Source organism: Dendropsophus ebraccatus, chromosome 1 (genome assembly GCF_027789765.1).
Source record: "Dendropsophus ebraccatus isolate aDenEbr1 chromosome 1, aDenEbr1.pat, whole genome shotgun sequence".
NCBI lineage: Eukaryota > Metazoa > Chordata > Amphibia > Anura > Hylidae > Dendropsophus > Dendropsophus ebraccatus.
This window is the reverse complement of record NC_091454.1, coordinates 44,066,760-44,091,427: the sequence shown is the minus strand read 5'-3', so window position 1 is coordinate 44,091,427 and position 24,668 is coordinate 44,066,760. Positions and strand designations below refer to the sequence as shown.

Here is a 24,668-nt window from a genome sequence, read left to right as displayed (position 1 = left end):
CTGGAATTTTTAGTTTAGCAATAGCTGGAATGGTACTAGTTGGCAGTCACTAGAGTTGACTTGTAGTTGTGTATTTATGTAAGTAGTGTATTTTTTTACTTCGGAATATCAGCAATGTACCCCCAGGTTCTGGCTTTCCCTCTGTTGGGGAACACTGCTTTATAGGCTGCCTCCAGCGACTTTGTGCCAAAATACTGTAGGTCATGTGATGTGTGGAAGATGTCACTACAGCCATTTTTTTTTTTTTTTTTTTTGAAAGGGGGGGGGGGGGAACTGAACAGCTTATGAAATCACTTTAATGAATTTTCATAGCACCCATGTCCCAAGGGTGCTATGAAAAGAGATTACCATATTTTCCGGCGTATAAGACGACTTTTTAACCCCAAAAAGTCTTGTCAGAAGTTGGGGGTTGTCTTATACGCCGGGTATGGTCGCCCCATATGCTGGGGGGGCTCAAAAATGGCCCCATCCCCAACGTAGGGGGCGATTATTTAACCTCTTGGGGGACATATGACGTACCCGTACGTCATATGTCCCATAGAGGTGTTGAGAGCGGGGCCGCGCGGCTCTGAACCGCCGCGATCCCCGGTGCCACGTGTAGCCCGGGACTGCTGCTATTAGCGGGCACGGTCTGATCGCCTTGCCGGCTAATAAGGTAATCTGAGGCAGCTGTCAAAGACCCCCATGGGGCCTTCTAGTATATTTAAAAAAAAATAAAAGTATTGTTATTAGTAAAATGCCCCCTCCCCTAATAAAAGTCTGAATCACACCCCTTTTCTCATGTTTTAAATAAAAGTAAATAAATAAACATGTTTGCTATTGCCCCGTGCGTAATCGCCCGAACTATTAATTAATCACATTACTGATCTCGCACGATAAACAGCGTAAGCGCAAAAAAATCCCAAAGTGCAAAATTGCGCATTTTTGGTCGCATCAAATCCAGAAAAAATGTAATAAAAAGCGATCAAACAGTTGTTTATGCGCAATCAAGGTACCGATAGAAAGAAAACATCATGGCGCAAAAAATGACATCTCCCACAGCCCCATAGACCAAAGGATAAAAGCGTTATAAGCATGGGAATGGAGCGATTTTAAGGAACGTATATTTGTTAACAATGGTTTGAATTTTTTACAGGCCATCAGATAAAAGAAATATTAAACATGTTATATATCGTTTTAATCGTAACGACTTGAGGAACATGCATAACAAGTCAGTTTTACCCCAGGGCGAATGGCGTACAAACAAATACCCCCCAAATAAAAGAAATTTTTCTCTCCTCACCTTCACGACTGCACCACAGGAGTTAACTCATGCCCTAGGGACAGGAAAAGCACAAACACAAGAGGTTAAAAGCCCCTCCCCTTCCTACTAGCACCAGTGCTTTTCCTGTCCCTGTAGGGAAGGCACGAGAGGTGGGGGATCCATGGTGAAGATGAGAAGATCCCCGTTTGAAGATTTATTTCCCCTTACCAGCAGCGATCGATCGGGGTTTAACCTCCTTCCTTCCCGGGGAGGCGGCTGGCTGACTATAAACAGAGATCAGGTCATAAAGGAAAGCCTGAGATTTCTTCTCTTTTCAAATTCAGTCCTGGCCTTGGCTTCAAATCTTTATCATATAATCTGTCAGATAATCTTTCTGTGTAAAAGGGCCCTTATGGTGCGTTTACACGTAACGATTATTGTACGAATTTGCGCGATAACGATCGAATTCGAACGATAATCGTACGTGTAAACGCAGCGAACGATCAAACGACGAACGATACATCGCTCATTTTGATCTTTCAACATGTTATCAAATTGTCGTTCGCAAAAAATTCGCAAATTGTTCCATGTGAACAGTCGTTCGCCGACTTAACCAATGTGTGAGATAGGCTTAAGCGTTCGCAAAATGATCGCAAAAAATTTTTCCATACGATATATCGTACCGTCTAAACGCTGCTCGTTATTAAAAAAAAAATCATTACTCTGACATTGTTAATCTTACGATCGGGCCAATTATCGTTACGTGTAAACGCACCATTAGCATGAGGAAGCTAGTTTCCTATTCAGCAGACCTTTCAGGCCCTCATCACTGATGATAACCAAAACCTGGGGAGAATGGGATTTAGACAACCAGGTGGTTAGTTACTAGTAATCACCTTGCCATTTGTAGGCTCTTCAACTAAGGCCAGGAGGATTTGTACAAGTCTTAGGATACAAACACACACGGCATATACGCTGCGTATTTACTGCTGCGATACGCAGCAGATACGCAACAGATACGCAGCAGATTAGATCTAAATAACTGAACACAGCATTAAATCTGCACCATCAAATCTGCTGCGTATCTGCTGCGTATACGGTGTGTGGGTTTGTACCCTAATAGACTGTTACTTTTCTCTTGAGAGAAATGTTGCTGCTACATGTGTTCTTGTGCAGTACATTTGGGAATCAGAGAAGACCATCAAAAAAAAAAATAATAATAATATTATATATATATATATATATATATATATATATATATATATATATATATATTTTCACACATTATTGATGTGTCTTTTCTTTTGTAGCGATTCCTTAGCCTTTTTGGCTGATTCCTCAGCAGTGATGGTCCGTATGGTTGCCAGGAATTGGGTTCTACCTTTTCTGCCATAAGTCACAAAAAAATAAATCTGACAATCCCATTCTATGCAAGGTCTTCAGTCTGCCCTTGATAGTATCTGGGAAATTCTTCTGTTCTAATAGTCCTTCAGTAGTTAAGAAGTATGGGTTCAATGTAGCACCATAAAATTCAGGAGCATTATAGGAGGGAGGTCAATGGACCTCTTCCAAGGCCTCTCAGAACTGCACCAGGTCACTATCCTGGAGGTGGGGGGAGATTCTGGGCTTCAGGAGGCTTGGATGTGTGTCACCCAAATTAGCTGGATCCTGGACCTTATTCTCCAGGACTTCAATATAGTCATCTTCTCCCCCCAAATGTTTCCTAGTCCACCTACCTTCTCAGCTCCTTTTAATCAGGACTCTTCTACAGTGTCTAGAAGCTGATAAAGCCCTGTGTTGTGACCTCTGTCCCAGTGCGAGGGTTAGGGAAGGGGCACTTTTCAGCTATTCCTTTTTTAGTAACTGAACGGAACATACAGGCTTAGTATGAACCTGGAACCCATCAAAATTTTTCTGATACAGATGATTCAAGATGGAATCCATGTAGTCTACTACTCAACTTAATCTATAGAATGCTATGAGGGCGTCAATCGACTTAGAGATGCTTGTACTATGTTTCAACTCTTGTTTTTTTTTTTTTAAATAATCTTTTTATTTGCATTTTGAGACAAAACAGGAATACAAATAACAATTACATAGAAAAACAGTGCCAGTGGTACAACAACGATCTATCACACGTATGCATCAAACATTTCAAGATTGCCAGTGTCAGAGTAGACCCTCTCAAGCTCAACAGGGGGCGAGTGATAGTACACTTTTCCACTTACTATTCTCCGTTTTCTATTCTATGTCCCCCAAAAGACAGGTATTGATATGGGCCTTTCAGTTATGGAAGTTTCAGCGGGCCTAGGGTGCCTGCTATATCCGCTTTACAATACCACTCAGTAAAACGGGACGGCTTCATTATATCTGCTATAGAGCGTTGGTCATAGTGTGTTGTAATAAAAACTCTCCATTTCTGGAAAAACCGTTTGGTTGATTTGTTTTTGTGCCGTTCCGTGTCGACCCTGTCCACATTCAGAAAAATTTTTAGTTGGTCTATAACCATGGGGATGTCAGGGGGAGAAGGGGACAGCCAACTGAACAGTAAACAGCGTAGAGCTACTACCAGCACCACATGTACTAACTGGGGGGTATAACTAACGGCGTCAGTGTCATCTGGGGGGCGGGGTTGGTGGAACAGGAGGGCCTGCGGGGTCAGTGGGAGTCGTATTTTCCAGTGAGCGTGGATATAGTCTGTCACCTGTTGCCAGAACTGGGAAGTGAATATGCAGCTCCACACCCCATGCCACAAGTTAGTCAATGGTAGCTGACACTTGGGACATGCGGTGATCCTGTCTGGGAAAGAGGGAGATGGCAGGATGTTGAATCCATAAAGGGCCCCATGAGCCAGTTTGAAGTAGGACTCCCGCCACCTCTCATTTATAATGCATTTTCTGACCCTGGCCCACCCCTCTAAAATAGTGTCCGCTACGTCAGGGTCTTGTGTCCAGGTCGCCCAGGTCTTGAATAGGGAGGTTTTGTCAGGTCGTTTAGCATGTACTTAATTTCGGATAGCAGTATACAGTAAGGATATAGAGGGTTTGTGAGGTGAGGACCCTATAATGCCATCAAGAGCATGTGTAGCTGCTTCTTTGGAGAGATCCGACAACCTGGCATTACAGAAGGAATGAGCCTGCCTCAAATACAATAAGCACGACGGTGGGAGTTGGAATTTGGCCCGAAGATCAGCCGGAGTAAGCCATTTGCGAGTATCATAGTTTATGAGATCCCCCACTAATGTTGGGCCTCGCTGTGGTCCATGTCTTATCCATGGGAACGATTGTCCCTGTGGGAATTCCGGGTGGTGTGTCAGTGGCATATGTTTTGATACAAGGAAAGGGAGACCAAAGGCCTTCCTTATTTCCTTCCACGTGACAATAGTATCACGGAGAAGGACTGACCATTTTACAGAGGAAGGTAGTTTGGCATAGGAGGTATGGAGAAGGCCTCGGACATCCCATGGATGGGCGAAGGCCTTCTCCAGTTGTATATCAACTCTTGTTTTTAGTAGCAGTTTGCATGGGCAGTTGTGTCCAGCATTATCAATGCAGTGCTCTCTCCTTCGGGATTCATAAGCCCTTTTGCATCTTCTCTAGTTTATGGGAAAGTGGATTCCCTACCTACGCAAAAACGAAAATTGGCCCCGTCCTTAACCCTTTGAGGACCAGGCCCAAAATGACCCAGTGGACCACGCAAATTTTGATCTTAGTGTTTTCGTTTTTCCCTCCTCCCCTTCTAAGAGCTCTAGCACTCTGTTTTCTATCTACAAGCCATGTAAGTGCTTGTTTTTTACAGGAATAGTTGTACTGTGTAATGGCGTCATTCATTTTACCATAACATGTACGATGGAATTCCAAATATATTATTTATGAAGATATAAATTGGTGAAATCGTAAAAAAGAATGCAATATGGTAATGTTTGGGGGGTTCCTGTGTCTACGTAATGCACTATATAGTAACAGCGACATGACACTATTATTCTATAGGTCAGTCCGAACACAACCATATGCAGGTTACACAGATTCTCTAATGTTATATATATTTTTTTTTATGAAATCCTTCTTTTTTGCCAATTATTAATAAAATGGGCCTATTGTGACGCTTATAATGGTTTTATTTTTTCACCTACGGGGCTGTATGGGGTGTCTTTTTTTCCGCCATGATCTCTAGTTTTTATTAATACCATATTTGTGAAGATCGGACGTTTTGATCACTTTTTATTGATTTTTTTTTTAATATATAATGTAACATAAAATCGGTAATCTGCGCACTTTTTCCCCTCTTTTCGTGTACGCCGTTTACCGGTCACAATGACGCTTGTTATATTTTAATAGATCGGACAATTCCGCACGCAACGGTATATTATATGTTTATCTATTTATTCATTTTTATATGTTTTATTTATATAATGGGAAAGGGGGGTGATTTAGACTTTTATTGGGGGAGGGGCTTTGGGGTAGTGTGTTAGTGTCTTGAACTTTTTTTTTTTACACTTTTGAAGTCCCTTTGGGGGACTTGTGCATTCACTACTTGGATTTCTACACTGATGATTGCTATGCCATAGGCATAGCATTGATCAGTGTTATCGGCGATCTGCTCATTGAGCCTGCCTGTGCAGGCTCAGTGTAGCAGATCGCCGATCGGACCGCACGGAGGCAGGTGAGAGACCTCCGGCAGTCCGTTTCAACGATCGGGACCCCCGCAGTCACACTGCGGGGGTCCCGATCGGTAAGTGACAGGGGACTCCCCTTATCACTTACACTTAAACGCCGCGGTCGCGCCGTGATCGCGGCGTTTAAGGGGTTAATGACACGCGGCAGCGCGATCGCTGCAGCGTGTCATTACCGGTGAGGTCCCGGCTGCTGATTGCAGCCGGCCCCCACCTGCTATGTAGCGCGCTCCGCTCCGGAGCGCGCTTCATAGCGGGAAAAACACCCAGGACGTAAGGTTACGTCATGGGTCGTCTGGGCACAGACTTCCATGACGTAACCCTACGTCCAGGGTCGTCTAAGGGTTAAAGGGTTAACCCGTTTTCGTTTTTTCCTCCTTGTGTTTAAAAGGCCATAGCACTTGCATTTTTTCACCTAGAAACCCACATGACCCCTTATTTTTTGCGTCACTAATTGTACTTTGCAATGACAGGCTGAATTTTTGCATAAAGTACATTGCGAAACCAGGAAAAAATTCAGTGTGGTGAAATTGAAAAAAAAACAAAACGCATTTCTTTTATTTAGGGGGTATTTGTTTGTACACCATTCGCACTGGGGTAAAACTGACTTGCTGCATGTTCCTCAAGTCGTTATGATTAAAACGATATATAACATGTATAACTTTTCTTTTATCTGATGGCCTGTAAAAAATTCAAACCATTGTTAACAAATATACGTTCCTTAAAATCACGCCATTCCCAGGCTTATAACGCTTTTATCCTTTGGTCTATGGGGCTGTGGGAGGTGTCATTTTTTTGCGCCATGATGTTTACTTTCTATTGGTACCTTGATTGCGCATATACGACTTTTTGATCGCTTTTTATTACATTTTTTTCTGGATTTGATGGGGTTTTTTTGCGCTTACGCTGTTTACCGTGCGAGATCAGTAATGTGATTAATAGTTTGGGTTATTACGCACGCGGCGATAGCAAACATGTTTATTTATTTACTTTTATTTAAAACATGGGAAAAGGGGGGTGATTCAAACTTTTATTAGGGGAGGGGGCTTTTTACTAATAATACTTTTTTAATTTTTTTTTTTTTACACATATACTAGAAGCCCCCATGGGGAACTTCTAGTATATACACTTTGATCTCTCATTGAGATCTTTGCTGTATAGTAATACAGCAAAGATCAATGAGATCGGCACTCGTTTGCTTTCGGCTGCTGCAGCCGAAAACAAATGAGTGCCAAGCCGGGGTCGGCGCCATCTTGGAGCGGACCCCGGCTGGTACCACACACGGAGATCGCGCGATCTCCCCCACTAGACACCAGTGTACGGCTGCCTCCGGTAATCGGAGGCAGCTGTCGACTTTGACAGCTGCCTCCTATTACCTTATTAACGGACACGGCGATCAGACCGTATGGGTACGTCATATGTCCCTAAGAGGTTAAAAAAATAAAAACTGTTAACTCACCTAGGCCTATTCCCAGGTTAAAGTGACTGTACCACCAGGCCCATGCTGAACCACTGGAGGCGGGCCGACCCACCCCCAGTGAGAAAAAATCCCAGCCCCTCCATGACATGACTCCATTAGAATCAATGGAACCTTTTCATAGAGGGGCTAGGGTTTCCTCCCACTAAGGGTGGGTCGCCAGCCTCCAGTGCTTCCGCCTGGGCCTTGTGGTACGGTCACTTTAACATTTTCCTGCGCATAAAGCGAATCCCTGACAATCTTCATGAAAGTCAGGGGTCGTCTTATACGCCCAGTTGCCTTATATGCTGGAAAATATGGTATTTGGAGCCTGTCTACCCAGGTTGTAGGCTTTAAAGGGGTTATTCAGTGCTAAAAAAATATGGCCACTTTCTTTCAGAGACGACACGACTCTTGTCTCCAGTCCAGGTGATGTTTGCAATTAAGCTCCATTTACTTTAATGGAACTGAGGAGCAAAATCCTGCCCAGGCTGGAGACAAGAGTGGGGCTGTCTTTGGAAGAAAGGCGCAATTGGCTGAGCTGCGGACATCTGTGGGCACGCCACAAGAGGACACAGCAAAGACAAGACAAAAATGTAAACGGAAAAAAAAGGTGGGGGAGGGGGGAAAACAAATACATACATAAACTAATCTTCTCTGTCTGAGGTCAAAGAGTTATAAACCAAAGGAGTCCGGAGACCGCCTCCGGACCTTATCAGAACCAGCAAAGTGGCCCGGGGAGCTTAACGAATTAGCTGTGGAAAATCAGGGCAATCTTTAACCAGATCCATGCCCTCCACACCTTAGAATAAGCTGTATTGCGATCATGATCTTCCACAATGAGCTCCTCATATCTACAAATTGCATTATGCTCTGTCAGCCACTCCGTCATAGAGGGACACTCCGGGGTCTTCCAATGTCTTGGAATGACCAAAGCGTGCAGCTGTCAAAAAGTGCCTCAAAATGCCCCTCTTAATCAAGTAAATAGAGGGTAGGAGACTTAGCAAGGCACATTGTGGTGTGTTAGCAGTTCGTTTCCCAGAATAAGCCTCTTGCACCTGGAACACTTTCCCAGAAGGATTTAATCATGGGGCATGCCCACCATATGTGTAAGATTTTCCCGTCCGGAGACTAGGGATGCATGATGCACCGAAAAATCGATTCTACTATCGATTTTCGGGGCATATTTTCGGTTCGATACCAGGATTTCCTGGTATTCGATACTTTATGATAAGCCTTGCAGCAGTGCGGCTTATCATGAAGTACACAGCAGAAGATATGGCGGGCAGTGAGCTGAGTGCCTGCCATGTGCTCTGCGTGGCCCCCCTGGTGTCACCTCCTCTGTCCACCCGCCCTCACTCTCTCCGCTCCCGGCGGCACTAACTTCCAATAGCCGGCACACAGCGATCGTATGTGCCGGCTATTTAACTGTATACATGCCGCTGTCACACTGACAGCGGCATTATCCCCCTCTCCTAACCTGCTCCTTATGTAGCGGGGGTCGGCTACTGTGTGTAGCAGACCCCCGCTACTGACTGCGGCCGGCAGGCATTTACCCTTTAGTGAAAGGGTCAGAGCAGGGTCGGCGGCTGCAGAGGGAGAACGGCCGGCGCTTCATGAAGAGGAGACCGGAGGAGAAGGCTGAGGGCGGGGAGGAGATGCGGCCACTACATCACTACACTGTAAGGTGAGGGCCACAGGACTGTGAGGGGGCAGCAGGCCGAGGCTAGCAAGACACTCCCGGGGCGGACATCAGCTATGTGAGAGAGGTAAAGAGGGGGTTAGCCTGGCTCTCACTGGGATGGGGGGAGGGGGGTCTGCAGCCTGCAGTTTACCTTGCTGCCCAAATCCAGGTCACCCTGCTGGGTCAGTGGTCACCATGCCCTGACAGCAGGAATACAGCTCCCATCATTTCTTATAGCTGGTGTGTGTCTGTGTGTGTGTGTTACATGACTACAGCTCCCATCATCCCCGATAGCTTCTGTGTGTGTGTGTTACATGACTACAGCTCCCATCATCCCCCCCTGATAACTGGTGTGTGTGTGTTACATGACTACAGCTCCCATCATCCCCGATAGCTTCTGTGTGTGTGTGTGTTACATGACTACAGCTCCCATCATCCCCCCTGATAATTGGTGTGTGTGTTACATGACTACAGCTCCCATCATCCCCCCTGATAGCTGGTGTGTGTTACATGACTACAGCTCCCATCATCCCCGATAGCTTGTGTGTGTGTGTTACATGACTACAGCTCCCATCACCCCCCCTGATAGCTGGTGTGTGTGTGTTACATGACTACAGCTCCCATCATCCCCCCTGATAGCTGGTGTTTATGTTACATGACTACAGCTCCCATCATTCCCCCTGATAGCTGGTGTGTGTGTGTGTGTGTTACATGACTACAGCTCCCATCATCCCCCTGATAACTGGTGTGTGTGTGTTACATGACTACAGCTCCCATCATCCCCCTGATAGCTGGTGTGTGTGTTACTTGGCTACAGCTCCCATCATCCCCCTGATAACTGGTGTGTTACATGACTACAGCTCCCAACATCCCCCTAATAGCTGGTGTGTGTGTGTGTGTGTGTGTTTGTGTTACATGACTACAGCTCCCATCATCCCCCTGATAGCTGGTGTGTGTGTTACATGACTACAGCTCCCATCATCCCCCCTGATAGCTGGTGTGTGTGTTACTTGGCTACAGCTCTCATCATCCCCCTGATAAATCCAGGTCACCCTGCTGGGTCAGTGGTCACCATGCCCTGACAGAAGGAATACAGCTCCCATCATCCCTTATAGCTGCTGTGTGTGTGTGTTACATGACTACAGCTCCCATCATCCCCAATAGCTTCTGTGTGTGTGTGTTACATGACTACAGCTCCCATCATCCCCGATAGCTTCTGTGTGTGTGTGTGTGTGTTACATGACTACAGCTCCCATCATTCCCCCTGATAGCTGGTGTTTGTGTTACATGACTACAGCTCCCATCATTCCCCCTGATAGCTGGTGTGTGTGTGTTACATGACTACAGCTCCCATCATCCCCCTGATAACTGGTGTGTCTGTGTGTGTTACATGACTACAACTTCCATCATCCCCCTGATAGCTGGTGTGTGTGTTACTTGGCTACTTCTCCCGTCATCCCCCTGATAACTGGTGTGTTACATGACTACAGCTCCCAACATCCCCCTAATAGCTGGTGTGTATGTGTGTTTGTTACATGACTACAGCTCCCATCATCCCCCACTGATAGCTGGTGTGTGTGTTACATGACTACAGCTCCCATCATCCCCCCTGATAGCTGGTGTGTGTTACTTGGCTACAGCTCTCATCATCCTCCTGATAGCTGGTGTGTGTGTGTGTGTGTGTGTTACATGACTACAGCTCCCATCATCCCCCCTGATAGCTGGTGTGTGTGTTACATGACTACAGCTCCCATCATCCCCCCTGATAGCTGGTGTGTGTGTTACTTGGCTACAGCTCTCATCATCCCCCTGATAACTGGTGTGTTACATGACTACAGCTCCCATCATCTCCGATAGCTGGTGTGTGTGTGCTATATGGCTACAGCTCCCTTCATCCCCCTGATAGCTGGTGTGTGTGTGTGTGTGTGTGTGTGTTACATGACTACAGCTCCCATTATCCCCCCTGATAGCTGGTGTGTGTGTGTGTATGTGTTACATGACTACAGCTCCCATCATCCCCCTGATAACTGGTGTGTTACATGACTACAGCTCCCATCATCACCCTGACAGCTGGTGTGTGTGTTACATGACTACAGCCCCCATCATTTCCCTGATAGATGAAATGTTAGGCCTCTTTCACACTATCCGTGCCGCGACCTGTAAAATTTTCCGTGGTCGCGGATCAGCAACCACGGACAATTTTACGGCCCATTAAAGTGAATGTGGCCATTCACATGGTCCGTGCCGCGACCCGTGCCGCGAAAAAATAGGACATGTCGTAGTGCGGATCGCGGCACGGATTCCCCCCCTGCCACCCAGCCGCAGAGATGACAGGAGAGCATGATGTGCTCTCCTGTCATCTCATCTACTACTCACCTACTCCCCGCACTGGCCGGCTACACGCGCTCCCTGGAAGTGGCCGGGACTACGCTGCCAGGAGAAGGTATCATAGTCCAGGCCACTTCTGGTGAAGATGAAGCTGGTCAGCACAGGGAATAGGTGAGTAGTAGATGAGATGACAGGAGAGCACATCATGCTCTCCTGTCATCTCTGCGGCTGGGTGGCAGGGGGGGGTCGCGGCACGGACCATGTGAATGGCCACATTCACTTTAATGGGCCGTAAAATTGTCCGTGGTTGCTGATCCGCGACCACGGACAATTTTACGGGACGTGTGAAAGAGCCCTTAATGTGATGTCCCTTAATGTAAATAATGTCAACTTTATTTTTAAAGTAAAAAAATTTGAGGAACATAAATTGGTTCGAACGGACCTGACAGTTGGAGGGGGGGGGGCATTTCTAATATTGAGTTTTTTTTTAAAAATATAATTTATTTAATTTGTAAGTATCGAATTGGTATCGAGCACTGAAAAAAAAAATGTTGGTATTGGTATCGAACTCAAAATTCTGGTATCGTGACATCACTACCGGAGACTCACACCCCCAACAAGCTCCAGAGGCGGATGGATACATACGCTGGATATCAGTAGGGCACCTATACTACCTTGACAGTATTTTATAGTTCTTTTCCTTTGCGTGCGAGGCCATGGAAAGACCATGAGTAAGAGTACAGATCTTCTGAACCTGTTCCTCTGAAAAAAGTCATGGAGCAGTCGGCTTCCCACTTATTGAAGAAATGGGCCCGACCTGCATTACTGAGTGATTGTAGAAGCTGATATAGTCTAGAAAGGATCCGTGGCCCTGACTCATCAGAGAGAACCCAATTGTCAAAATCTGTAAGAGGCCTGGAGAGAGCCGCTCCGGACACGAGACCCTGAAAAAAGGATTGAAGTTGACTGTATTCCAGCCATTAGAGCATTAGGATGTGTGGATCTAAGTGACTCCAAAGTGGGCAATACCCCCTGAGGAAACACCTGAGCCAAACGCACTCCCGAGTAGCTATCCCACACCAAAAAGGTGCATCTCTACATTCCAGGCTGGAACCCAGGATTCTCAAACAGCGGGGACATCAAGCCAGGTTGAGAGGAGATGTCATGTCTTGCCACCCATTTGTCCCAAATGCAAAATACATGTGGGGCCAGAAACGGCCAGGAAGTCGGATCTCCACGGCCGCCAGGAGATATCCATGGAGCCATAAGAATATTTGAAGGAGCAAGCGACTTCTCCACTGCCACCCACAGCTTTGCCCGGTCAGCATGCGCCCAGTCCAGCAGTCGTGTGAGAATGGCTGCCTCATGATACAACTGAAGGTCTGGGACACCCGCGCCTCCCAGCTGCCTTGGTTCAGATAACGTGTCGCGCCCTAGTCTCGGACACGATGCTGAACACACAAAGCGTGTAAAAGCGCGTTGAAGCGTTTAAAAAAAAAAAAAAAAGCGGACACATGGATGGGCACAGTCTGAAACAGGTACAAGAACGTCGGAAGTATGTCCATTTTGAGTACAGCCATGCGGCCAAACCACGACCGGTATTTTGTGTGGTAAGCTGAAAGCATAGACAATATTTTAGACTGCAATGGGGCATAGTTAAGAGGGAAAAGAATGTGGAGCTGAGCAGGAATTTGAACACCGAGGTACGTAATGCATTCCTCCCTCCATTTAAAAGCAAAACGATCTAGAGTACTGGAAGAGAGAGACACATTAAGCGCCTCTGTTTTGGAAAGATTCGCTTGAAAATTACTCAGCCTACCAAAACGATCGAATTCAGATAGGATAGTGGGAAGGGATACCTGGAGTGATGTCACATAAATCAGCAAATCATCTGCGTATAGGGCCAGTTGGTGGTGATCCTGCCCAACAACCAGTCCAGTCACATTAGGGTTACACTTCAATGCGATCGAAAGATGTTCCATGGTAAGAACATACAGAAGGGGCGACGGGGCAGCCCTGCTGTGTGCCATTCTGGATGCAGAAGGCCTCCGACAGGATGCCATTGGCTCGGACTCTCGTACTGGTGTTTGTGTACAGGGCCATGACCCGATCTATAAAAGAAAGAACCCAACTTCCACTCATGCCGAGCAGAGGTTAAACCCTAAGGCTCCTGAATTTAGCCAGCTCCACTATGCAGCCCAATGTTCGTCCCTCCGTTAAGCTGCAATCTCAACCTAGGCAGGACGCTACTAATATCACCCAGAGTGTACAACCCACTGATTCTTTTTTTGTGGATGAGATTATGGCCGTGATCACTAAAGACTGTCCTGATGGCATGCTCAACCCTGCAGCTCCCTTAACAACTCACTCCTTAAAGAGCATTCTTTTGACTTTGCTACACTCAATCCATACAGGATTTGAACGCACTATAGCTGCTGTCAGGGACTCTGTACAAGTAATAGAGAAGAAAGTACATATATTAGATTCCGCCATGGTCTCTTCTATCACCGAATATAACGCCCTACTAGAATCACATTGGGAACTACAAACTGAAGTAAATCACTTTCGTACTACTTTGGCAACAGTAGATGACCGATCTAGGTCCAGTAATGTCAAAATTCGAGGCATTCCTGAATCCGTCCTGGCTCCCGATCTACCTCATTTTGTCCAAGATTTTATCAAAGAACAGTTGCCAGCCTGCTCCCCTAGGGAGATCACCAGCGACTGGACACATCGTGCCCCCAGGCCCAAACATTTGCCATCTGATGTTCCCCGCGACACCATTGTCCGACTCCACCATACGCATACTAAAGCAGTCTTTCTTGCCGCCACCAGGAGGAACAAGACTCTTTCACACAAACACACTGTACTCTCTGTGTACCCTGACCTGTCGCCTACCACACTGAACTGGCGCAAATCTGTTGCTCCGTTTACCTCAGCATTACGGGATAATATTCCCTACAAATGGGTCTCTCCGTCGTGCTTGATGGTATATAAAGGATCCAAATCTTTTGTGGTTGATAATTTGGAAACGGGTCTACAACTTTTGACCGATTGGAATATAACATCCAACCCTCAAGGAGCTTCTATGACATTTCCCTCAGAGAGAAAAGGACCCACTGGTTAAAGATTTCCCTTACATCAGTTACTTATCCTGGCATCTCGCGGTCTCAGTGGACTTTTTCATTTTGCTACTTGCTTTCCAACCCCTTGGCTACTCGTTGGACTCTGGGCCCCACACTTCTCTAGCTCCACATATTTGAGCTAGTAATGTTTGTGCAGTGCCACCCTGGCGCTTGTTTGGTTGTTTGTGTGTTATTTTTCTGTCTTTTTAATGTTGGTGTTGATGTTTGTGCGTCTGATGTGACGGTGCTCCACTACTGTTTTTTCTTTAGGAATGTGTTGCAACCTCCTCGCCGTATTGCTATTATTACATTCTCTTATTTCTCAACTTCTGAGGAGTGTGCCCAGTATGCTGCACCACTATTTGTGTTTTATTTATACCTTTTCACAGTGACTCCAGCAACTTTAGTTTCTTCTGTAGTCCTTGCCCGTGAATTCCTGTTCGACAGCTGGTATATACTATACACATGAGTTCTTGGTTCATCTCCCTGCCTTTTATAATTTTATTCATATCCTTTACAAGATACTACCAGCTACTGTTTGCATAATAGACCTGGACCAAACCTCTTTCTATGTTATTAAAACTCCTATGTATATACTTATTTGCCTGTATTTCTATCTCATACTTGCTATTCACTTCGTTTAGACTGTTGTATGTGTCACTGCATTTATGTTTGTAACTTAAAAATTTGAAAACTTCAATAAATATCATTGAAACGTTAAAGGCCTTGAACATCAAAGGCGCCAACGTGGATTTAAAGGCCTTGTAAAATGGAGCTGTGAACCTGGAGCTCTTACCATTTTTAAGGGCAGAAATAGCCGTCTCAATTTCTGCAGCAGAGAAAGGAGAGTTCAGCAGCTCTATTGCCTCAGAGTCAAGCGTGGGCAGAGCTGTCTCGTTAACATAGTCTCGAATTCTGGCCTCCAAAGCGGAGCTGGGCATATCAGAGTAGGCTCCCCGTATAATATACAGGTCCCTATAGAAGGCCCCAAAAGCATTTGCTATAGCCCGCGGATCACGAATCAAGTCACCGCCTGGAAGGCGCAGAGACGGGACATATGTGAAAGAAGAGTGTGGATGGAGGTATCTAGCTAAAGCTCTCCCACATTTATTGGCCTGTTCGTATAGATAACTGCGAAACCTCTCCCGTCTCCAATCCACAGTCAGAGATTAGATCTTTAATCCGCTCCCTAAGGGAGGTAATCTGGGTCCAGAGGTCCGGAGTAGAAGATGCCTTATGTGACTTAACTGCTGTGTTTAATTCCTCACATAGAGACTTAAGTTTAGCGCCTCTTTCCCTCTTAAGCCGTGCCCCCTGCTGAATAAAAATGCCCCTAAGAACACACTTGAGAGCTTCCCATTGTAGGGGGGGGGGGGGTCTGGTCCGACTCGTGTGGCTATAAATGTGGCTACTGTCCTCTCAACCTCGGCTTTACATACCGCATCCTTCAGTAGGGTCTCGTTGAGACGCCAAGTCCATTTGCACGGCTCTCCACCAGGTATGGCAACAGAAAGGTAGATAGATTTAGTTATTTATTTTTACTAAATCCATTGCATTGATTCTGTAGAAGGTTAAAGCAACTCTGTACCCACAATCTTCCCCCTCCTGACCACATGTACCTTCGGATAGCTGCTTTTAATCCAAGATCTCTCCTGGAGTCTGTTCGGCAGGTGCTGCAGTTATTCTCCTAAAAAATACTTTTAAACTTGCAGCCCTGTATCAAATTGGTGTGGCCTAGAGTGTCTGTGCCCAGGCTTGCACCACCTCTGTCCCCCCTCACCACCCTCTTTTCACTATTAGTAATGCCCCAGGGCAGATTTTTTTCTATTAATTTTTTGTCTAAAAACTGCACAGGTGCCTTAATCCAACACCTGCAGTGTTCTTACACGTGATAAATAGGAGAATACCTGCCTGGGGCATTTCTAATGGTAAAGAGGGCGGGGAGGAGGAACGGAGTCCTGTTACACCAGCCTCCCCCTTCCCTTGCCTTGTCAGGTGACTCGGCTTGCTCAGCTCCTATTAGCTGAACAACTGCAAGCCATCTGAGTCCATGTCACTTATCTTCTCTCCGACTGACTCTTAGCACATAGGCAACCTCCCCCCTCCCCTCATAGTCTCTCCTGCTGCCGAGTGGACTCGGTGAGTGAAGGAGTCCTGTCACTAGGGAAGATAAGCAAGTGACATGGACTCAGGTGGCTTGCAGTTGTTCAGCCAATCGGAGCTGAGTCACCTGACAGAAGCTGAGAGAAGAGCTTGGTGAGGACAGTAATTAGGTCTGTGTGAGTTTCTTACACTTCCTGGTGTTGGTGGAGGGGGGAAAAGACAGGGAAGGGAGGCAGATAGGTGATTGAAGCATATGACAGAGTTATATAACTTTGTAATGTGCTTCAATTACTGGGAAAAAGTTTTTCATGGCACTTGTCCTTTAATGAGAAAAGGATCTTTTTCATTTCTCTCTATCTGTGGAGATAGAGAGCGGTGGCTAGCCTGCCTGGATCTAGACTGATTCTGCTGAGCTGATTGAAACTTCTGAAAAGTTTGTGATAACTGTGACTTGAACCAGGTCACTTGGCCTCAGACTGGAAACCAGCTCCAGGAGTAGCAGCAGAACAGACATGGCATACGTCCCCTTGTAGGTCATATGGAACTTGCTGATCACAATGTATACAGGACCAGTGTTTCTTTTTCCCTCTTTCTCTTCCCTGATCTGTGATGCACCATTTGCAGATAACACAAAGGTAAACAAACAAACTATTGCTCTAGGAACGATTGGGAGCAGGGAGAAGCATATGTGCTTACCATTACAGCTTCTCAGCAGTGTTACCCGGCAAATACACTGAGGTAAATAAAGAAGCTGAGCAAGAGTGAATCAGCCAGACTCCTCACAACCACAATACAAATACCGGATGGAGAAGGCAATGATCATCAAAAGGAGGGCACCGGCAACAGAACAGCTCTACGGAGGGGACAGGTGCGGTTACCCCCCTGGAAATTCCAAAGCTCATTGCTGTGTCCTTGATACAGAAACTATGCAGGTAGCTGCAGTGACAGCAAAGCATTCTCTGCAGACCCTCTGGAACCTACACTTCAAAATAGTAAACCTCCAAGATCAAGCACTGGCAGGTGTGGGCTTATCTCGTGGAGCTGCAGGGGCAGCTAAACAAAGAAGACCCTGGTATGCCAGTCAGCAGGGGTAAAAAAAAAACTTCCTGGAAGGACATAAGAAAGTACAGGACTGTGCATTATTTTTCATGTGACTTCTTCTATGGCTAATCAAGTTTTTGCAAATACATTCCTTTAGCAAACTTGCCTCCTCGTGATATGTCTGTTTTTTTTTTTCTTCTTTCCTTTTTTTTTAGCTTACAGACTGCAATATATATAGAGCGTGTAATATACAGTGGTACCTTGGTTTAAGAGTAACTTGGATTGAGAATGTTTTGCAAGAAGAGCTCACAGTTTTTATCAAAATTGTGACTTGGTTTAAGAGTATTACTTTGGTTTAAGAGCTCCCTGTACTGTTAGAGGGAGAGGGGGGGAAGGGGCATGGTCTTTATACCAGGATCTACAGCCCTGTACTCTGACCCATGAAGTCTCTCTTACCTTCCAAATCATAGCAGATCCACTTCAGGCTGGGGCTTGCAACAGGGCAAAGAACTGTGGAGGTAATCTCTTCATAGCTTTAACCCCTCTCTCCCTGGACAGAGAGTGCTGCATGTATGTGCCCACATCTGCCCTGCTCACTCGTTCATGCTCCCTGCAGTCTCTTGTCAGTCCTTGTTTTTCCCATCCTCTCCATTCTTGCTATAATGTGCCTGCACTCACACTCGGCTATACACACTGCTGCTATAATGTGCTTGCACTCACACTGGGCTATAAACACTGCTGTTTAGAAAAGTTTCTGTCACTGTCCTCCTGCACAGCTGTGATTCTCACTTCCTGATTGGTCCATGTTGAACACACACCCCTTCCCTGATGCAGTCATGTGACTGCACAGACCTCTGAAAACAACCCTGCTTCTCTATTCTAGCTTATTGTACTATGCTACTGCATTATGGGCATATGCAGTTCCAGGCTGGGTTCACACTATGTATATTTGAGGCTGTATTTGTGAGGCTGTATAGCAACCAAAACCAGGAGTGGATTGAAAACACAGAAAGGCTCTGTTCACATAATGTTGTAATTGAGTGGATGGCCGTCATTTAATGGCAAATATTTGCTGTTATTTTAAAACAACGGCTGTGGTATTGAAATAATGGCCGTTATTTACTGTTATATGGCGGCCATCCGCTCAATTTCAACATTGTGTGAACAGATCCTTTCTGTGTTTTCAATCCATTCCTGGTTTTGGTTGCTATGAGGACCTGACATGAGGACCAAATACTGCCTGAAATATACATAGTGTGAACCCAGCCCCCATCCTGTATCTACAAACTGCTGCTGTTTTTTTAGGTTTATGCACCACATGCTGACTGCTATACTCTACAGTAACTTATAATATGGCATATTCAGCTGTTTCTAAATGTTTGTTTCATTTGTTTTACATGTTGTTCAGAATAAAGGATTATTTTTGGGGTGTGGAACAAATTGTCTGCATTTCAATGAAATTTGCTTTGGTTTAAGAGTGGATTTGGATTACAGGCATGGTCCCGGAATGAATTATGCTCGTAATCCAAGACACCACTGTATACTTATTCAGAGGCTCACACACATGTGATACCCACAAGCACATACATACAGTCACATATGCACATAATTATATATAAACATACACACACCAGCGAGACCACTGCTTTTAGTGCAGATCAGCCATAGCAGTTGAAGGCGGCAAGTTTGCTGAATGAAAATTTTTTTGGAAAAATATTTAATTTTAAAGTCCCCTTGAAGTTTAACTGTTAGTTGAGATGGGAATACCCCTTTAAATTCCTTTGCATTGCCTCCAGCATCCACCTGTATCCAATTCATTACAGGCTACAAATACTCATGACCAGCATTGCTTTTAATTGTCCATACGCTGCAGAGATTGTATCTGAGCTATGTTTCATGTGCAGGGTGTTACTACAGTGTGTGTCATAAAGATTGAAGGCTTTATCCAGCTATGACTATTTTTAGGATGGTTAGTCAATAGTAGATCATTGGGACAAAGCTGTAGTTCATAGCAATCCTGTCTAGGAAACCTACAAAAAAGCAAAGGTAGGCAGCCCATTTATAAAATCACATTATCTTTATTTCTTAAAGCACATGTACCAGTTGGGGTAGTGATTCTTTTTTTTTTTTTTTTTTTTTTTTCTTTCTCCCACTACCTTTTCAGTTTCTTCATGTGCACCGACCTACCCTATGCACTGGAGACGGACCAGGCGCCCTCAGTGAAATGATGAAATGATCTCTCGTCGCTTCCACCAAGGGGTGGGATGTCGTTACACTGGGGGCACTGGGCGTGTCTACAGATCAAACTTGTGGGAACAGGGAGCTAACCATTTCACTAAATGTAACAAACTGGATGCTACCTCTGTTTTAATTGTAATTCCACTACGCTTAAAAAAAACAGGCAAAACACATATAGGTGCACCCGCATGTATTAAAAAAAAATGTACAAAGTTTATTTCACATAAATATAGAAATACAAAGAAAAACTAGACAAAAAACATAAAAACACTTAAAAATACCCAAAGAGGGTGAATCAACCATAGAAGCAAAACATGATACGCTATACTTCAAACCGGGTAGCTCTACCTCTGAAATGGTTTATGAGGGTCCACAATAATATTGAATATATTCTTTATATCAACTCACATGAGCTGTAAAACCTATGTTATTATAAACAAATCACTGATATCCAAATAAAGTGCTAGTGCTCAAAACAACATGATTCAACAAGGGTATAACATGATTATCCCTATTGTGCAAAACTGCAGCTGATACATAAAATCACAGTGTTCACAATAAAAAAATCAAGAGAAACATAGAAAGCAATAGTGAACAATTCACATGTAGTCATAGTCAGGACCCTGTAAGCTACCGGACCAGTCCCTATGCGTATCGTCACTCCCAAATGGTGACTTTGTCAGGGGCCTTTCTACAGTGCATAGAACTGATCAGTGCGTGGTCTCTTTTTGTGTGTGCGTGTTTGTTTGTTTTTTTCTGTTTGGGTTGTTTGCAGCCAATGTGTTGGCACCTAAATGGCTATACCTTCATTGTTTAAAAAATAAGAAAGTAGGGGCAACCACCAAAGGAGAAGGGAAGTGCAGCAGAGCAACCTTTTGGGCACAGTGTAGTAATTGACCTGTTTATACTATAATTGCCCCTTGTAAAGTGTAAAGGGCCTTCTAAATTCTATTCACACAATCAGGGCACTAAATACACAACTAATGTTATGAAACGGTAAAAGATCGTTTGTGATGATGTAGGGTGTTGTATTCAGATTCTGTGTTTTGAAGTGACAATGGAAAATAAAATGTGCATTCTTATTGGTTTCTCTGAGTAGCACTGAAGACACTCAGATATTACGACTTTTGATGGCTCTAATAGGCCGCCGTGCCCATACATATGTAGGTAGGGCTGTTTAGAGCGTATTGCCATAATTTTTATGGATTTTTGGTGTAGATTCTTAATTGAAAATCAGCTTTTATGTATGGGGTTTAAAGTGGCACGGTCGTGAAATTTTTTTTGCAGAAATCAATAGTCCAGGCGATTTTAAGAAACTTTTGTCATTTGGTTTATTAGCCGAAAAATGCTTTTTTTTATCATGAAAAAGCAGTTTGAAGCTCTCCCCCCTGACTTCATTGTTCTCCTATGGAGAGAGCTAAATAAAAGACCAAAACAGGACAACAAAACTACAAATGCCTCACCCTCTATCTCCTTTGACAGTCAGCACTGACCTCTCTGAGCTCTGATTACAGCTGCCACCCAGTTCCATGCCTGTAATCCTCTGTTATCTGCTTTCTGCTGCTGTTAACTCCCTCCTCCCCTCTCCCTAGAACAGGGTACGTCTGATGCAACAAGTCACAATTTTCTGAATTTTTGCAGTGGATGGAAAAGAGGAAGGGGGGTGGGACCTGGGAAAAGGCTTTTTAAATGCAGATAATGGCATATTTGGCTAATAAACCCAATTACAAAGTTTCTTAAAATTGCCTGGACTATTGATCTCTGCAAAAAAAAAACAAAAAAAAACTGTGACTCTTTAATATAGTTGGCCATATGGGTGGTGCTTTGCTACATACCTGTAGTATTGACTTGCAGTTCTCAATGGGCCATTGACCATGGCTTCCTTGGTCTGTACGTTTGCCTGTACTGCCAAAAAAAAAAAAAATAAGTACTTGCATTTAGGCTGGATAGTCATATAGTCTGGACTCAATAGACCTTGCCTCTTTACGCAGAGTGTCATCCCTGGGCTGCACACTGTGGAGCCAAACACGAATGTGCGCAGGAGGCCTATTTAAACTGCATAAATATTTGAACTGTTAATTTACATGTTAAAAAGGTATATTTTTATTCTCTCCTCAAGGTCCTCTTCAAAACCCCATGGTGTATTCGCCACAGCAACCATTGAGCCAGGGTTATTGTTCAGCACTTCCAGGCTTACACCCACAACAGATGCCAGTGAAAGCTCCTCCTCAAGCAGGCCCTGGACTGTATAACTATGGTGGATCTCAGACTGTTCTACAACCAGGATCTGCCCAAGCTTTCAATAGACCACCTATAGGAACATCACCAGCGCCAAATTCTGCAAATGCAACATCTTCACCAAGGATGCCCCCTCCCCCTCAGAATTTGGTTGGACCACCAGCATCAATAAGCAGTAATCATCCTCCTGAAAGCCAGCCAACTCAGTCAAGCTGGCAGTACTTTCCTACACCCTTAAGTCATGGACAGGCTTACCCTATGACCAATCATGTGTCGTCCACAGCGGGAGTGGTCCCTGCCCCACCGCCAACACTAGGAAATTCCCAACCACCCACCACGCAGCAGTATGGAGTTTCATATGCTGTTCCAACTCATCAAAACCAGGTTCCAGGTAGTGTGTAAAATCTACAAGTACTCTTTGTTTATGCTTGTTTATATTTACATAGTTACATAGTTAATACGTTTGAAAAAAGACACATGTCCATCAAGTTCAACCAAGGAGGGGATGGATACAGGGAAGGGGGAGGGATGATAGGTTCTATACATATGCATTTAAGTTATTTTGGTCTAAGAACTTGTCTAGGACGGTTTTGAAGCCCTCTACTGTTTTTGCTGTGACCAGATCATGGGGTAGACTGTTCCACAGATTCACAGTTCTCATTGTAAAAAAGGCAGTGTCCCCTTGTCCTTTGAGGGGGTTTTACCTGGAACATCTTTTCCCCATATTTCTTGTAAGGGCCATTTATATATTTAAATAAATTAATCAAGTCTCCCCTTAAACGTCTCTTCTCCAGACTAAACAAATTTAATTCTTTTAATCTCTCCTTATAACTAAGATGCTCCATATCCCTTATTAGTTTAGTTGCCCGTCTTTGTACCCTCTCCAGCTCTAGAACGTCCTTTTTATGAATCTGATTCCAAAACTGGACAGCATACTCCAGATGAGGCAAAACACCAAATCTTTATAAAGCGGTAATATTCTATCCCTGTCCCGTGAGTCCATGCCTGTTTTAATGCATGACAATATCCTGCTGACCTTAGAAGCAGCTAACTGACATTGTGTGCTGTTCTGTAGTCTATTATTTGGTTTTCTATTTTTTTTTTCTTTTGCTATAGATGTTTATTTTTATAGGCAAAGGTTTGTGGTAAATTGAATGGCCTGGCCCCTGCGCCAGACGCCTGTTTCATCTGCCTGTGTTTTTTTTTGTTTTTTTTTTTAAACATTTTTCCCTATAACCCTGTGTCTAGTGCAGCTGGCCCAGACAGGAGCCATTCATCACTTATAAAATCAAGGTCTGTTGAATCCCTCCTCCCCTCCCACCAAACCATAAATTAACCCTCAAGGAACTGTTGGAAGATTTATGGGAAGAATTAATTATTTCCATAAATCCTCCAACAACTCATTGACTCCCTGGCATAACTGCCCTGCGGTACATTTTTAGGCATTCATACTAGAAGTTACTTAGGTCTCAGTCACACGTTCAGTAATTTTTCTGGACTGCAAAACCTCCCGCTATTTTTACTCCGTCGTCCGTATAAATTCATGCGTATTTGCATCCGTATTGCATCCGTGACGTCCAAGAAAAACACGGATCCCATAGACTTCTATTGGTAATCTGTACCGCAATCACAATCCGCACTAGAGCATGTGTTTTTTTTTTTTTTTTAAGGAACAGATTACGGATTAAAGGGAACCTGTCATCCCCCGTGCCGGGGTGACAGGCTCCCGACCCCCCGTTAGAGACCCCATATACTCACTTAATCCCGCCGGGTCCCGCTTCTGGAGATGGTCGGGTCACGGAGATATCAGCCGCTGCAGCCCGGCGCGCGCGCTCCTCAGATGAGTCCAACGCTCATAGAGAATGACGGAGCGCTGGACTCTCCTGTCATTCTCTATGAGTTTTGGACTCATCTGAGGAGCGCGCGCGCCGGGCTTCGGGCGCGATATCTCCGTGACCCAACCATCTCCAGAAGCGGGACCCGGTGGGATCACGTGAGTATAGGGGGCTCTAACGGGGGGTCAGGAGCCTGTCACCCCGTCACCGGGGGTGACAGGTCCTCTTTTAACACGGACTGTGTGAATAGCCCTATAGAAATCCATGTTCTCCAAGTTGAACCGTGATTACAGATCCGGAAAAACTGACAACTTTACTGAACGTGTGAATAAGGCCTAAGGTTTTTAGTAGTACTTTTGTTTGGAATCATGGATGTGACGTCCCACACATTATATCGGGCCAGAAGCCAGCCCTGTAGTGGATAGCATTGGCTTGAGAACACAGGCATGTGGGTTTGTGAATTAAGATAAAAGAATAGCCCCAGATTAAATGAAATACAGTACTTAACCCCTTAAGGTCAAAGCCAATTTTAGTTTTTGCACTTTAGCTTTTTCCACTTGGTTTAAAAGTCCATAGCGCTTGCATTTTTTCACCTAGAGACGTATATGAGCGCTTATTTTTTGCGATACCAATTGTACTTTGCAATGATAGGCATTATTTTTCCGTAACATATGCTGCGAAACCGGAAAAAAATCATTTGCGCTG

General features: G+C 44.8%; 1 protein-coding gene across 3 annotated transcripts in view; it reads left to right on the top strand.

Moving 5' to 3' along the window:
- SEC24A (SEC24 homolog A, COPII coat complex component) overlaps window positions 1-24,668 on the top strand; it is a 128,314-nt gene that overhangs the window by 5,202 nt on the left and 98,444 nt on the right. For all 3 annotated transcript variants that reach the window (XR_011363146.1, XM_069969956.1, XM_069969946.1), the window contains exon 2: window positions 22,010-22,519. Coding sequence is in view for 2 of the 3 variants with exons in the window: in XM_069969956.1 (XP_069826057.1) it covers window positions 22,010-22,519 (510 nt within the window). In the remaining variant the exon portion in view is untranslated. The remainder of the gene's footprint in view (window positions 1-22,009; window positions 22,520-24,668) is intronic.